The following is a 16,828-nucleotide window of genomic DNA, read 5'->3' as shown; positions in this document are numbered from 1 at the left end:
TGTGGGGGAATGACTGGTAACCACCATCAGACTGCCCTGCTGATTAATGTGCAGCAGCAATAAGCCCCTCAGAGATGTGTGCTTGTGGGCTATTGGTGCATGTCCTGGGTGTGCTGCAAAGAACAGCCTCAACACCAAGGGCCTTCAATCACATGAAAGGCTTGCCAAAAAGTCTAGTAATGCACACCCTGGCATGGCTTATTGCCACTAGAATATCTCTCTTTAATTCAAATTTCATGGAATTTACCCTTTGATGGTGAAAGATTATTCCTAGAAGAAAAATGTAAAGTCTTTGGAGGAGGTATATGGGAAATCACCTTGCTTTGCCATTAAATAAATTAGAATATTAAATCGTCTCTTTCATTCAGCATTGCTTTGCTTATGTCCACAGGTTCTCCAGACCAGCTGGACATAAGCTGGTGATGCAAAAGGATTGCTGTTGATTTGACTTTTCTTCACTGACTTTAAAAAAAACAAAACAACTCTCCCCACTTTGCTGTTAGGAGAGGCCTGTGAGCACTCTTGTCCCTAAAATTACTGGAAAAATATTTTAGGTCTTAGTAAACCTATGAGTTTATGTATTTATTGACTCTGATATATTTTTAAAAAGAACCCGAATCAGTCTGTATTCTGTTGTAGTTAGTTTAGGTAAATGGATAGTTGTGCCAAGTACAGCCAACTGAAAATGGCGACTGAATATTTAAACATTATTGGTAATATGTAAAAAAATATTGGGAAAGAAAGAGACTGGTAAAAACCATCCTCATTTTCGTCTCTAGCTTCCCTTTTCTTTTGAATGGCTCTCTGTGTACAGTCACTTTTGTTGCATTCTCAAAAGGTCACCAAAGATCCAATTTAAATCACACTGCACAGAGATCCATTAATTTTTCGACATTATGTGCTATTGTGCGCTGTAACTTCTAAGGGCACTTTCTGGTTAAATTTACAATATATTGAATTTCAGACACTAACCTCTGCTTTTGAAAGGAGGATTTAATACCAGATGCATTCAGTTAATGCCACTGTATCCATATCTATTCAAAACCTATATTGATCCTTGAAAGCTGTAGAATGATTGTTTCTTTACAGAGTTAGTTTTAAACAGTTTCTCTGCTGCCGATGTTAGGGACCAAATTTCTGGCATTAAGTCCTTCTGTTCCAATCTAATTTTATTGTAGCTGTCTGAGCAGCCTGATGCAGTTTCCTAATTTTCTTGACTCTTTCCTTGTCTCAAGTTGTCCTTTCCTTTCCTCACAGACCTGCTGATCATGGTGCCCCCGAGTTGCTCTGTGTCTTATCTGGGGAGGGGCTGCTCTCATTTCTTGTTCATTGTGTGTGTAATGTTGACAAGGATGCCACTCTGTGAGGAGTGGGAAGGCTGGCAGGAAAATGTTCCATGACTGTTCTGGGTGGTCACTGGGATCTGAAAGAGAAGCTGCAATGCAAAGTGTGATGATTCTTTGGATATAAAACTTAAATGTCTGCTTTTCATAAAATAGATTGTTAGAGCACTCTGTCTCACTTACAAGCTAATGTGGAAATAGACCCTATTTTCTTTCCTTACCACCTTAAATATGCTTAACTGAGTTATGAATTATTTAATGCTGGGCAGAAATTAAAACTTGGTTTAACAGAAATGTTGTATGAACTTGCATTGCATTCTCAGACTGTTTTTCTAAGAATGAACCTTGAAAGTGCGAGTTGGTTTTAGGTGTAAATAATTTGGATTTATCCACCTTTTAAAAATATACTTCTGTGAGGTCTTTAAAAACTCCCAAATGAAGCCAAGTGAAACTTTAAAGTTTCTGGAGTGTTTTTATTGGTCTGTGGTGCTGATTGGGTTTTTTTGTTCCTATAAAACCCTGCCCTCCCCAGTTAAAATGTTTTTATTTATTTTGATGTGAGAACAGAGAATTTATGCATTTTGGGTCAAACCTGTAGTATCAATGAATTTCAGTGCCTATTTTGAGACAGAGTTTTAAAAATCAATTATTTGTACAGCCATACAGTTCAGTGATTTTTTTTGGGGGGGGGTGTGTGTAAGGTAAAGTGCATCAAGTTTTTTTTATTAATTATACCTGACATACTGGTTTGTGTTTAGTGTTTTTCAATCTTTTTCTAGAGGTTAACTATCATCCTCAAGTGAGCAGTTTAAGGATTCATTGCATACTATATGAAAATTATGAAGAATCCTTCAAAGCACAGGGCACAGAGGGTTTTACTGCCAGACTGGCAGCAGAATTTCAAAGGCATGTTTGGAAGCCACCATACAATAGAAATGCAAATGGCTGAGATAGCTTGATCCTGCATGAGCAGTCAGAACTCATCCCGGCTTTCACAATCATGGAAGTGGCAGGGCTGGCTCATGAAAGAACTCAAATTGTAAAGTGCACATGTTTGCTGTGCAACAAAGTGAAATGTAAGTATGACCCTTGGAAACTATTTTCACATGAACGTTTTTAGGCTTAGAATAAATTTCTAAGTTTCTTGCTCAAAGCAATCTACTGTACATTTGACATGTGGATCTTTGGAAGCACCTGACTTTTTCCTTTTTTATCTGGATTATCATCCTTTTAAGAATATAAAAACCTAATATTTGTAACTTTTTTCATATTATCATGAAAACCAGGGCCGATCTGGCAAGCAAGGATTAAAAGACAGAAAACAGGCAGCAGTGAAAAACCCCAAACTTGCAAGTCTGTTTCTGAGTAGTTGCTCATTTGGGTAAGTAAGTTTCAGATCCACACCAAGACATCAATATTTTCAACATAATCGACATAATTTTGAAAATACCTAAGTATTATTATGGGACTATCAACTATTTCCCAGATCTGCAACAGCAGTCAGATTCCAACTCATTGAGACATTAATTTTGAAGTCAGTGCACCTTGGATGTTTGAAGACCTTTGCAAATGTGGACCTAAGCAACAACATGTTGCAAATTGGTTTTGTGCTCATTTGTGTGTGTTGACTTATTTTGGGTGGAGCAGACCAAGAGCACGGATTAATTTTTTGTATGAAATATAATCCACTTCCCTGTGTGTTCCCAGTTCAGTAAGGGACTTAGAGAAAGTTTTATACAATGAGAAATTGGGGGTTAGTGACAAGAGAAAGTAATCTCTTGAGTGGATGACAAGTACAAGGAATGGATGCAGTTGGAAGAAGTTATAAGCCTGTAAAAGCAGGTGGAATGAAACTTGCAGTTCTTTCCCTACAGCCAATATTCTAAGAACAAAAATGTAGAGAAAGACATGTTTTGTACAGTAGTGGAATCATGCAAAGGCATAGCAAGATCAAGGTCTGGGTACACTGGTTGTTTTCAGACCACTATGTGTGTGAATAACAGAGTAGTGAAAAAAAGAACTGAAGGTCTCCTCTCTGTGACTGGTGCTGTTTAGGTTTTTGATGTGTATGGTGATGGTGTGATTATGGTAATGAATTTTCTCAGAAAAAAACCCAACTGGCTTCATGTCTTGCCTTTTTCTTGCTCTGAAAATATATCTTGATTTGTAAAGTAAAACTGGGAAAAGAAGAAACAGAAGCAGGAAACCTTTTCATAGTATGATGCATTTCCTTTAAAACTCCTGAATCCTGTAGCCCTGACTGTAATGCTTATAGACTTATTGCAAAAGTCAAGAGTTCTTCTTTAAGGACAGGAAGAAAATGGATCCTGCTCATTTCAAAAAGCAGATTAACACAGGCTTGTCTAGGGACTCCAACAGGATCTTGGTAGGGGTAAAAGGTAAAAAATCTGTTGGATGACACATTTATGTCAGAAATGTGTTATACCTGGATTATGAAAGTTTATCCTGATACTTAAATATCCTATTTTGCTTATGCAGAGATGTGGACAGCTGACATCTCTAAGTCCATTCCAACTTTTTTTTTTTTTTAACATGGGTATTTCCTATCATTCTAAACATACCTTTGTGCAGAGAGGTTATTGCTGGCTTTATCTAAAATAAACTTTAGGGCAGGCTAACATTTGGAATGCTAATCTACTAAGGCTGTGGAGAATGAGCTATTCTTTCGATATCCTAGATCCCAGTTATTCTACTGGCACTTATATAGAATTTCATCTAATATTTTCTATATGGCTCTGTAAAAACTGTTTTTGTACTTCACTCCTTGCAGAGATTCTCAGTGTGGAATCCAGAGCTACACTCAACCTGTCCATTTCCACTTCACCTGACAGTAACAGAAATATCTCTTTAATGTGGCTCAGAACTAGAGATGAACTGTTGGGTTCTCGATGCAGCCGAGGCACAGCCCAATTTATCTCTGAGGCCAAAGCCACGGCTCTGCTCAGGCTAAGTTACTGATTTGCTCCAGGACCTTTGCTATGACAGTTTATTACTGCCAAATCTCTGTGGATCTGGCAATTAGCATTACAAAATTTCCGTTGATTTTGGTTTTTTCTGTTATGCTTCTAGTTTTTATAGGCAGAAAATCCAACTCAGTCACATGCTTAGCTCCTGTTTGCAAAGCCTGCAAGGACCAATTGAGTGATAACCACGAGAGCTGAAATAGTTGCCTGTGGGACAGTGACTTTGAAATTTCACAGCAGTGCTGTTTCTAACTTCAGACTTCCCAAATGTTGAAGAAAAGATTTCAAACTATTCAACTGTGGTAGAAAAATCCCATAATTTTGGAATTTGACATTCTTTGCATTAAAACTGATGCTGTATGACAAGTTTCCTGAGGCTTACAGTTTCTAGCACGGGTCTAGATTTAAAACAAAGAGTAAATTCTTAATCTCTCCTTGCTGAGACAATTTTTATTTTTTTAGGATTACAGAAAGACTGATTGTGTGAGTAACACAAATTCTGTTTGCAGGCTGCAGTTTCTGTTGCTGCAGTAACGTTATTTTTTAATTTATGAAAAAAAGCAGTATTAGTCCAGTATAGCTGCATATGATCTATCTTTATCTCTTCCATAAATCAGAAAATTTCTTGCAATCCAAAAATTTACAGTGCTGGAGGTTTTTACTGCTTGTAAGTATTGAATTGTTTTTATTAGGTGTTCATTTTTTTCGAGTATGTTCCGTTGATTTTTATTCTTCTACAGCTCTTCTCTCTAGCCTTTACACGTATATTTTGCTAATATCTTTTTATTTAATTGATCTTTTGAGGTATTACAATTAGGATTTTAGTAGCTGTGATTCCTTAATGATCCTTTTCAGCTGTCAAACAAATCAGAGACTAAAGGCTTAAACAGAAGGATGAAGTAATTCCACATTCTCAAGAATGTGTATATTGAAAAAATGCTGAAATTTAAAATATTGAAAGTATCAGTGTACAGTCTCAACACACCAAAAAATGATTGCAATTTATTGTCTAATCTTGAATGAAGTATGTCCATACAAAGAAATGTCAAATAGTAACAGAAGGAGAGGCAAGCATTAAAATCATGGAAAGAAACTTCTGATAAAAACGACTGCCATGCAAATTTCTGTTGCCCTAAAGCAGAATGAACTTGTGATAAGAGTGTCAGCTTTCAGTAGTACCACCCAAACTGGAACAGATCCTGACAAACTTGCTAGAGATTAGAACTGTCCATAGACTGATTTATTCAAGATAGCAAGGACAATTCAGGCAAGAGCTGCCAAATTTCAAAGCTGAGCAATCCATTCCTGCCCTGCCCAGAGTGACAGTCAGAGATGTAATTAAGCAGGGCTTTTCTCAGCAGAAAGGCAGAATTCAAACTCTGCTGAAGGTTTTTGACTTCTTAGTCTACCAAGAACACATCCTACTTTGGCATGAGACCTGAAAAATGGCAGGTGTGCTTGCATGTTCTCTTTTGTCCAACATGGCCAGATTTTCTGTCTAGAATCCTTTTCCTTTTCAAGGCATAGATGGCTCATTCTAGATGTGGATGGATTTGTTACTGAGCACAATGGGCTACAACTCCTCTGGGGGCTCACGTGTGCTATCAAACACAAAAAATACAAATGTGCTTTACTTCCTGAAGGAATTTTACTTTATTGATCCCAACAGGTATCATAAACATTTCTGGATAAAATTACTGCCTTGGTCACAACACTGTTTCATTCCCAGAAGTCAAAGAATATCTGCCCATCCTGAGCAACTGAGGCAGCTGCTCACAGAACCACACTGCTGCTGACACCAGGGCTCACTGAAAAAACAGAGGAGCTCTTTTTGCAACTAATGAGCTAAAGAAACCAAACTATCAATTATGTAAGACCACATTATTAACATTTCAAACCACCTGAGGCTCTGCACCTCTTTATTTTCACCACAGATGGACCACACAACTATCCTGTACAGGTAATTGCTGATGACAGCATTGTGTGGAAAATGACCCCTCATTACCAGCTCTGGGTGCCAAGTCCTCGTAACACATTGCAGGCAACAAATAAAATCCTTGTTGAGCTGATTCTATTAGAATAATTTGATGTTGGAGGACACCCCCACTCTGAGATAAAGCAAGACAAAAAGCTCCCAGAAGTCTACAAGAATTAAGATAAGAAAGTCCACAGCATTTCGTATTTCTAACAGTTAAATATTCAAAGGAGTTATCAAGCTAAAGAAAAGCAAAAACTTGGCATGCCAATTTAAGTTCTAGAATCTTTAATGATTTGTTTCAAGTTTTCTGTAAGATTAGTGAATATCCAAACTTGAGTATTTAACTACTTTGTTTTTCTGGGATGATATGAGATTCAGAGACTTCAGAAGAGACTCAGAAGCAATTATCACATTATTTTTGCATACCTAGGTTAAAAGAGCATTCTAATCTTGAAAGTCTAGAATGTATATTTTTTTAAACTTTTTTTTACTCTTTATATCAGAGCAACCAGTACTGCATGGCAAGAGTTTTAGCTCATGAAAGTACCTGAATAACAAACAGCATGTGGTTTTACTCTCTCTTCTGGGATCAGCCTGAGAAAGATGATTTTCTTTTCTTTCATTTGTTGCCTCCCTCTCTATGATAGCTACCCATAGCAGCCTCTTGCCTTGGATGGAAATCCCTAAAATCCTGGGAACTTGAAATGAAAGTCAGAGGAAATAATGGCATAGACTTTGTACCCTCTCCTTTTTTAATGTAGATTTCAGATGATTCTGTGTCAGGAGACTCAGAATGGCCCACTAACCTTATATTTAGAGAGATAACTGAGATTTTATTCCACAAACAGTTTGCCTGTGAGTAAATCACTTATGTGAGTTGCCAAGCTTCAGGATTGTGGCAGTTCTGTTTGTAAATGAGCACCATGAAATAATTGTGATATATATTGTAGGAAAGCACACTCAAACCCACAGCTGCCTCTTTTTGAATCTATTCTTACTTATTGTTGAGTTTGTTGATGTAACCTGAAAAATATCCGAGAGGAAGTGTTGGATTTCAGCTTCTTTTAAAAACTAAACAAAAGAAATTAAGCAGAAGTTCTCTCTCCCAAGGGCTTATGCTAGCATTGGATAATCCATGGAATTATTACATATCAATGGTACTTCTTACTCCTCTCTGCTTAATAAGATAGTGATTTTGCTGATGAGCAACTCCAGAATTAATCCAAATGTCTTCAAGTAATTTGCATGTGGGATTGAAAAGTTGCAATTTGTTTGCTATTCAAATGCAGTTTCTTACCAGAAAATATTTTTGGTTTAAAAATCAAGATTTCTTTCCCTGACAAATTCAAATTCCCAATTTTAAGTACTAATATTACAAGGTAGGGTAATTTTACAAATAAGTTTATAGGTTATAAACCCACAGTGAATCTGAATTACAGAAGCATTTTCATAGCAAACTATGTATGTTTTGCATTTATTTCCATTTGTTATTCTATTCTTCACAGTAATTTGAGTATGTTTTTCAGGATTCTGCCTGCAGATTGCAAGAACCAGTACCAAGCTGCACTATTAACTCAGATCCTGGACACACACCCTTCAACAAGGTGAATATGTTCAGGAGAACTCATTGAAGTATTTTGTTTGGTTTTTAGCTTGTTTAGTCTAATAAGAGGCCAATGTGAAACAAGCCCTTAAAATTACTTTGGTGATTCATGTATGTTATCTGCTTGGGTTATTTTTTTTCTGTCCTTGTACATTTCTTATTTTCTTCCTATTTAAGTTTCTAAAATAATTAAGTGTATGCATTTGTCAATACTTAAGTGGGAATATATCTTTAATGTAGAATTTGGTAGTGTATGTTTTCTTACTTTCAGTTTTACAGAAAGAAGTATCAGAAGTAGAGATTGTTCACTCCTCAGTTTGCCTTAGCATCTTCCTATTGTCACTTTCTGAAATAAATTTGTTTTGTTGGTCGAAAGACCATTCAAATATAAAATTAAATTTTCTAATTAATGTTATGGATCTTTTGGTGCTAAGTTTTTCATTTTCAAACAGTTGAATATCACTGTATAGTTGATGCACTCCCATGTTATCAAATAAATGCTCAAGGTACAGCTTATAATGTTGAAAAATAGAAAAATAAATTGACCTTGATGAAGTGTGTCTTCTTTTGTCTGTTCCCAGGAAAGTTTATTTCAGGTATTTCTACTGCTGAAATGATTAGAGTTAACAGCTTTTTCCCTCCATTTTATTTTACAGGGTCTCTTCATCTTCCTGATATATGGGGTGTACAACACAGAGGTAAGTCTGCTTGGAGTATCTCAAGGCTGACAGAGTGAATGAGAGAAATGACAGGTTTCTTATCTTGATAACTGAGGGACAAAGTTGGCTTTCCATACGAGTGTCCTACTGCCCTTCATGCTTGGACTGGCTTATATGCATCCCAGCTTACCATTAAACACAGACACCCTGAATAAAGGGACAGACTCATTTCTCATAGGCACTGACTAATATTTTACTGCTGCTTTAAGTTTTTTGAATTCCTGATCTGTCTTTTAACACTTAGCTAAACCTGACAGTCCTAAACTGTTGTAATCCAATGTACATTTTGAAATTAACTGTTAGTTTACATGCTATAAAATATTTAAATTATAAAAAGACCTAGTTTTATTTAACAAAATTTTGAAGTACAGAAATGGCATAAAATTGCACTTTTTTGCATCAATCAGATATGTTTAAAATTTTAAGATCTGACCTGAGCCTTTGTACCAGTCAGGGTTATGAAAAGTACTTGCTATTATAGGGTTATATAGTATTTACTATATTATACTATAGGCTCACCTCTCATAAAGGAAAATATCTGACAGATAAAGCCTACAAATTTTAAGGAATCTATCCACCTTGCTCTGTTACTTCCATTACATCAATAATAAAAGTTAGTATTAATATATTTAATTCCAAATTTTTAAGCTAAGGTACCCCTCTAATGCTTGCGTTTTAAAATCTTACAGAAAGACAAAAATCTTTTGAAGTAAGCACTCAGAAATTAAGCAGAATTCAATTTATATTTTATTATCCTTCAAGGAGGGCATGGACTATTAGAAACATAGTGGAAAAGGTCTCCTGATTAACCGAGGTAAGTTACTATTTCAAAATAACAATTTTATCTCATTTCTAGTATAAGGACGAATTATTCCCGTTCATGCAGCTCAAGCAATGAGCATTGCTAGAACGGGTTGTGCTGTGCCAGTGGGCCCAAGAGCGCCGGGGAGCTGAGCCCCGGTGTGTCGCAGCCCGCGGGGGCCAGGGCTGCACTCCGCGCTCCCAGGTGGCGGCTGTGGGAGGCTGGCACGGCAGCCCCGCTGGGCAGCGTGTGCATGGCAGGGAGCGTGGGAGCGGCGTGAGCCCAGTGTGCCCGATGGACACATCGCAGTGAACACCGCAGCGCTTCAGCGAGCGGGGCGGCTTCGGGATCTCGGTGGCGTTACGTGCGTCTCTTGGCACTGCTCTGGGGTCAAACATCGACACCCTCGAGCCTTTGTTAAAAATCTCAATTTTAGCCTTTCTGTATCTGCCGCTTCTCCACCCGCGTCACGAGAGCCGCAGCCGCTGCCCGCCTTGGGGCTTGGCACAGCCAGGGACCGGCCCTGCCGCGCGTTACGGGGCAGCACCTGCGCTCCGCTCCCAGGCTGCGTCCGTCCCGCCGCGGGCGGGCGGCGCTGCCAGGTCCCGTTATCCGGGCCGTGCCGGGGGCGGAGGCCGTGCCCGGCTCTGCCCGCAGGGATCCCGCGGCTGCCGGAGCGCGTCCCGGCGGTGCCGCTCGGCCCGGCCCGGCCCGGCCCCGCGCTGGGCAGCGCCCACCCCGCGCCCACCGCGCCGCGCCTGCGCGCCCGCGGCCCGTGCGGCCGAGGCTCCCAGCGTGCCGCGCGGCGCGCATGTGCGGCGGGGCGGGCGCTGCTAATTCCATTGTGGAGCGGACGCGGCGATATTTGTAACTGGCGGCGGCGGCGGGAGCCGTAAGTGCAGCCGGGCCGGGGCCGCCGCGGGCGCGGGGCGGGAGGCGGCGATGCGCCCGGGCGGCGGCTGCCGGGCCGCCGAGGGAGCCGCCCGCTGAGCCGGCGCGGTCCGGCCGGCTGGCGGGCGGGCGGGCGGCGGGTCCCGCAGCCCCTCTGGGCCGCGCCTCCTCTCCGGCCCGCCTTCCCGGGGGATGAAACTCGGCAGCGGCTTCCTCGGCGGCGGCAAGAGGGCGGCGGCCATGGAGCCGACGTTCCCCCCCGGCATGGTGATGTTCAACCACCGCCTGCCCCCGGTCACCAGCTTCGCCCGGGCGGCCGCGCCCCCCGCGGCGGCCCAGCACCCCCCGCAGTGCGTGTTACCTCCGGCCGCCGCCGCCGCTTCCTCCACGGCGGCGGGCGAGCCCCCGGCGCCTCCGCCCCCGCAGGACGTGACTTTCAAGAAGGAGCCGGCGGGGGCTTTCCCCTCCGCGCCCTCCTCGCAAAGGAGCCCCTGGGGCTTCCTGCAGTCCCTGGTGAGCATCAAGCAAGAGAAGCCCAGCGAGCAGGAGGAGGAGCAGCAGTCGCAGCACCATCACCACTACGGGGGGCTTTTCGGGGGAGCGGCCGAGGAGAGACCCCCGGGCCTGGGCAGCGGCGAAGGAACCGGCCAGAGCGTGATCCAGGACCTCAGCCTTCTTCACCATCTGCACCAGCATCCCCACCGAGACCTGCTGCTGACCGGCAGAGGCGAGGGCGCTCCAGGGAGCGTGGGTGAGCCAAAGCACGACGCCCAGGTCAAGAAGGCAAAGAGGCCAAAGCCAGAAACTCAGGGAATCAAAGCCAAGCGGAAGCCGAGCACTTCATCCAAACCCCCCCTGGTGGGAGATGGGGAAGGTGCCGTCGCGTCCCCCAACCAGAAACCTCACGTCTGCGAACACTGCAGTGCTGCCTTCAGGAGCTCCTATCACTTGCGCAGGCACGTGCTCATCCACACCGGGGAGAGGCCTTTCCAGTGCAGCCAGTGCAGCATGGGCTTCATCCAGAAGTACTTGCTGCAGAGACACGAGAAGATCCACAGTAGGGAGAAGCCTTTTGGGTGTGACCAGTGTAGTATGAAGTTCATCCAGAAGTACCACATGGAAAGACACAAGAGGACGCATAGTGGAGAAAAGCCATACAAATGTGACACTTGTCAGCAGTATTTTTCAAGGACTGATAGACTGTTAAAGCACAGAAGAACATGTGGTGAAGCCATAGGTAAAGCAGGTGCCGGAATGGAGCCTGGATCATCAAACAGCATGGGTAGCTTGGCTGCATTGTCTCAGGGAAATACAAGTTCCTCAAGGAGAAAAAGTAAAACAAAAAATACGTCCACTGAAAACAAAGGAAGCAAGTGTAGCAGCAAAATCGCTGAATCTCAAGTTACAAGTAATGTGGCCATGCCAAGTTATGCAGTTGATATTCCAATTGTGTCTTCCAGTGGTGGTCTAGTTGGCACAGGCGTAGAAGAACTTCAGAAAAAGGTGCCAAAATTGGTGTTGAAAAAAACGAGCAGAAAACAAGGAGACAAAAATTACCTTAATTTTGTATCACCACTGCCAGATATTTTGGGGCAAAAACCACTGTCTGGGAAACAGAGTGGCTCTCTAGGCCTAGTAGCCAATACCGGTGTAGAATCCATTGGCCTTCTCCAAAGTACAGGTGGTAAACCGGGTCAGATAAGTAGCAATTATGATGATGCCATGCAGTTTTCAAAGAAAAGAAGATACTTACAAACTGCAAGCAGTAACAGTGCCTTTTCACTCAATGTCGGACACATGACTTCCCAGCAGTCCGTCATCCAGTCTCCAGGTGTTAGCGTTATGGATAATGAAGCTCCTTTATCTCTTATTGATTCAACATCTTTAAATAATGAAATCAAGTCTTGCCATGACAAGTCTGGTATTCCTGATGAAGTCTTACAGAGCCTTTTGGACCAGTACTCTCACAAATCAGAAGGCCAGAAAGAAGATCCTTTCAGTATAACTGAACAGCGTGTGGACTTGCACACCTCAGGAGAACATTCAGACATGGTTCAGGAAGAAAACTTGAGCCCTAACTCTCAAACAGTTTCAAATGATAAGGCAAGCATGTTGCAAGAATACTCAAAATACCTCCAACAAGCCTTTGAAAGAACAACCAACAGCACTGGTTTTGCTTTTGGACCCAGTTTCCAGTTTGTTAGCTTGTCTTCAACTCTCCATAACCACACTCTGTTTCCAGACAAACAGATATACACTACATCTCCCCTTGAGTGTGGCTTCAGCCAATCCGTTACCTCAGTATTGCCAGCTGCGTTGCCAAAACCTCCATTTGGGATGTTGCTTGGCTCTCAGCCAGGTTTTTACTTGTCTGCTTTGGAGGCTTCGCATCAACAGTTGACTCCTTCTCAAGAGCTGGATGATCTCATCGATCCGCAGAAGAACTTGGAGACTTCGTCGAACTACCAGTCAACATCTCAGAAACTGACTGGCCAGAAGGAACAGAAAAACTTAGAATCCTCAACGAGCTTTCCGATCCCGTCTCAGGAGTTAACCAGCCAGATAGATCCTCAGAAGGACATAGAGCCTAGAGCAACCTACCAGATCGAGAACTTTGCACAAGCGTTTGGTTCTCAGTTCAAGTCGGGCAGCAGGGTGCCAATGACTTTTATCACTAACTCTAATGGAGAAGTGGACCATAGAGTAAGGACTTCAGTGTCAGATTTCTCAGGGTATACAAATATGATGTCTGATGTAAGTGAGCCATGTAGTACACGAGTAAAAACCCCAACCAGCCAGAGTTACAGGTAAGGTCCTGACTGTGACCAGGCTGTGGGGTCTTCTTAATGTAATTTGTTTTACTTTGACAACACTGCCATTGGAATGTTTCTACACGGTCCTTTTAAGAATAATGTAACATGCCCTTTCAATGCAACTTTTCATATTTAGTTTATTTTGTTAGTGTGATTTTTTTTAGCTCTGTTTATTATGGTTTTTAATCAAAAATCAATAGTTTTAAAATAGCATTTTTGTTCAAGTGACAATGTTTAGCAATCAAATTTACATTATGTAGATTGTCAGGGAATAGCCCAAGATTTTAAGATGCAAAAAATTAACTTTGTTCCTAGGACTAAAGTTTATTCTAATTGCTTTACTCTCAGGAAAGTGTAATGAAGCATGGGAATTCTATGCACCGCAAGTGTATTGGAACTTCCAATTTACAGATGATGACAAATATATCTCAGCTTTTTAAGGAAGGGATCTTTGACATTTCAAATTGCTGTCTCTTATGTCAGCTGATCTGAAAGAATTTTGCTACCTAAATCTTGTTGTTTTAAAGTACTCCTGTTCTTCCAGGTGATGCTCATTCCAGGCAGGTGGAGCAAATATTCTTGGGTCTGCACGATGAGCCCAGCACGGTAGCTTTAATTGAACAGTAATGTCCCCAGAACTTCTGTGTAAGACTGTAATTCCGTAAAGAGATTCTGTTGACACAAACCGTGAGAGCAAAATGTGTGCAGCTGGTTCATGTCATTAGAACCCCAACTTGAAACTGCAGTCCTAATCCAGATAGGGTTTTGGGATGCATTATTTGTTACACACGGTTCAAAAAAGTCCATCTCCTGCTCTTCCCCTTCTCACATTCTTTTAGTGTAAAGGGTTCCCTCTATTTTATTGTGTTCCTGGTTCCTCTGGACTTGATCTTGGTTGTCTACCTGCCCCCCCACCCACCTCCCCTTCCCTATCCCCTTTTTTTTCCCTTTTCCCCTACTCTCTCTCATCCCAAACTAATAGCTAGCATTTAAAAAAATTTACATTCCAGAAAGTGCATATCTTATGATGTGCTTTCTGATGTCTTATGACATCAGGTGATGAACAATGAACGCCCACCTGTTTTAGAACGACGTTGAGGTTTCCATGTACCATAAGAAATAATCGACTCCCAGTTGTACATAGTGAGGCCCCTATCCTGCATCAGGATCAGCTACCACAGACCCCTGTGCCCAGCAGTGTCCCGGTGGTGTCACTGGAGCTCTTTATGGAGAGAGGGGCTTGCAGCAGTTCATCATGGCAGGCTTTTAGGGCCTAAGGCTGCAATTCCATCAAAGGATTCTGGTGATGGCATCAACTACAAAAGTAGAACTTGAGTGGCTTGTTAATATCAACAGAACTTTTCTTTGGAATTATTGCCTTACTTTATGTATATTTTGTGGTACATTATTTATTATATGTGAATCCTGATTAATGCCTGTGGAGCCATGGAAACCTGCTAGAAATACTGGTGGCCATTCAAAGCTGCTGAAACGCAGTGGCACTGCTCTAAACCACTTTTTGCAAATGAATTTTTGATTAGTTTTTTAATGTAATTTTTGGTGATGTTTATGATGATGGTTTTTTATGTACTCTTGGTGATGTTTCAGTCTTATGTACTTTTCTGTTGTCAGGAAGGTACCAGTGGTTGTTTGCAGTCTTATTGTGTAATCAGCCTATTACAGGCTTCCATGTATAATAAAGTTATTAACATTGTGCAAGTGTAAAACACTTCTGTTATGAAAGTGGTGTATTATTAAAGGAATTGTTACAAAAATCCTGGGTAATTTCTCCTGTTGTCCCTCACCACTATGAATAGAAACCTGAGCCCATTCGTGATCTCTTTTGCTAGTAAACTTTCCCCCCCCTCACTAACCTAGAGTTTTTTTTCATAGAATCTGTAACTCCATTAACTTTTTATTTATACTTGAATCTGTATTTCATGCTATTTCAGTTTAAATAATCAAACAACAACAGTTCTTTAAACACAGAACCCAGCCTGTTATCAGGGATGGAATAGTCCGTAACCACTGTGTTGGCTTTTTTAGTACCTCCTTTTCTTTTGTTTTACAGAGGTTATAATTTACATTCTTTATATTGTGTGTAGTAGAAGTTGCATATGTATTGTTCTGGCTGTTTGCTTTAACTTAATAAAACCCATTATTCACAAAATCATAAAGGCATCACTTCTATTATCCAATCATGCTCTTGATAACTTAGTAAGGAAACATTAGGAGATTAAATTTTGAGAAGGAATAATATTACTTACTGGAAGGTTTTCAGTTTGTTTTCTTCAGTTTCCTTTTGAGTCAAATAATCAAAATGTGCTACAGGGATCTAATTCATACCTTTAGCTTAGCAAAACTTAACAAATTTCCTGAAGTTAAATGTTTATACAGCCTCATCTTTTTAAACCTTTGATTTTAGTTAAAGATGTCTAAATTGCATATTGTTAACTGCAAAGACTTTTCATAATTGCTGGAAGTTCAGACTATACTATACATTAACTTAATTCAAGGTAAAGATTGTAGAAAATTCTGTATCTGCTTTTTGCAGGTATTATTTGGTTGTAATTTCCCCCTCACCCTTCTGTTAATTCCTGCATTATAATGAAAGTTGTGTAAAAGTAGTACTATAGCAAAATACTTGAAAGCATTTTAGGTAATCTTAAGGTATGTTGTGGATTTACTTAGCCTGTATTTTTCTTCAATTTTGCATGTATATTTCAATCAAGGCAGTGACATAGATGAGAAAAATCCTTGGCGTGTTGAAAAACAAGCACAAAAACCTTACAAAAAGTAAATATGGAATATGCTCAATGTCTAATCAGAATGTTGCTAAGAATCATTTAAAAGTATGATGGGAAAATGTAGTGGGATTTTATAAGCTCTTTGCACAGCTTAGTCCTTCAAACATGTTTCTAAATAGAGCAGAACAAAACATTTTTCTACTTTAATAAGGAGTTCAAATTTTATTGTAATGAAAGTAGGGGTATGTTAAAATTGCATGCAAATCAGGCTGTGGCTTTACCTGGTACGTATTTGAAAACTGCATAGTAGCAGTTAACCCATGTGAACTTCATTTAGGGATGTGTGGGCGAGAAAAGGAAAAGGGAAAGCAAAATGGCTCTTGAATTCTTTTCCACTTTATGTCAAGGTTTAGTTTGTTGTTTTTAAAGGAGTTATGGGAGGGGAATTATAACCTGCTGCCTACCAATTACAGGACTGTAAAGAATTCATAGATGTAATGATATAAAATGCTGCATAAACTGTTACTTAGGGTAGTTCACATAGCATTATTGCCTTGGAACCTAGTGCATGATGATACGCTGGACTGTGATTGCACCTCTTGTCCCAAGCCACTGAAGCATGTCTGACCTGCCTGCATATGATCTAGAAGAGCTAACTAAAATTTTTTGTAGTACCTGAATTACTTCAAATGTATGCAAACTTACGGGAGAAATACTAGAGTAAGAAACTGAAATGAAAGGAGAATAAAAAAGTGAAAACAGAATGACGTGAAGGGTATGCAATTTCAGGCTTATGGACTACTGTTGAAGAAAAGCAGCTTGATGCCTCATGGAGACCTTGAGAAGCTTCTGGAATAATTCAATGTATTCTATTAGTGTTTTTTTGTTTCAATTGTTTAGTCTTCCCCTCACCCGCAGCATTATATGCTTGATAACAGTGTATTTGTC

General features: G+C 40.8%; 1 protein-coding gene across 1 annotated transcript; it reads left to right on the top strand.

Annotated features, from left to right (window-relative positions):
• Nucleotides 1-10,409: 10,409 nt before the first annotated feature.
• ZNF281 (zinc finger protein 281) lies at nucleotides 10,410-15,205 on the top strand. The gene has a single exon (XM_064720243.1). The coding sequence runs from the start codon at nucleotides 10,513-10,515 to the stop codon at nucleotides 13,129-13,131; it is 2,619 nt and encodes an 872-aa protein (XP_064576313.1). The 5' UTR covers nucleotides 10,410-10,512; the 3' UTR covers nucleotides 13,132-15,205.
• Nucleotides 15,206-16,828: the final 1,623 nt, after the last annotated feature.

Source organism: Zonotrichia leucophrys, chromosome 8 (assembly GCF_028769735.1).
Source record: "Zonotrichia leucophrys gambelii isolate GWCS_2022_RI chromosome 8, RI_Zleu_2.0, whole genome shotgun sequence".
NCBI lineage: Eukaryota > Metazoa > Chordata > Aves > Passeriformes > Passerellidae > Zonotrichia > Zonotrichia leucophrys.
This window is presented reverse-complemented; position numbering and strand designations above follow the sequence as displayed.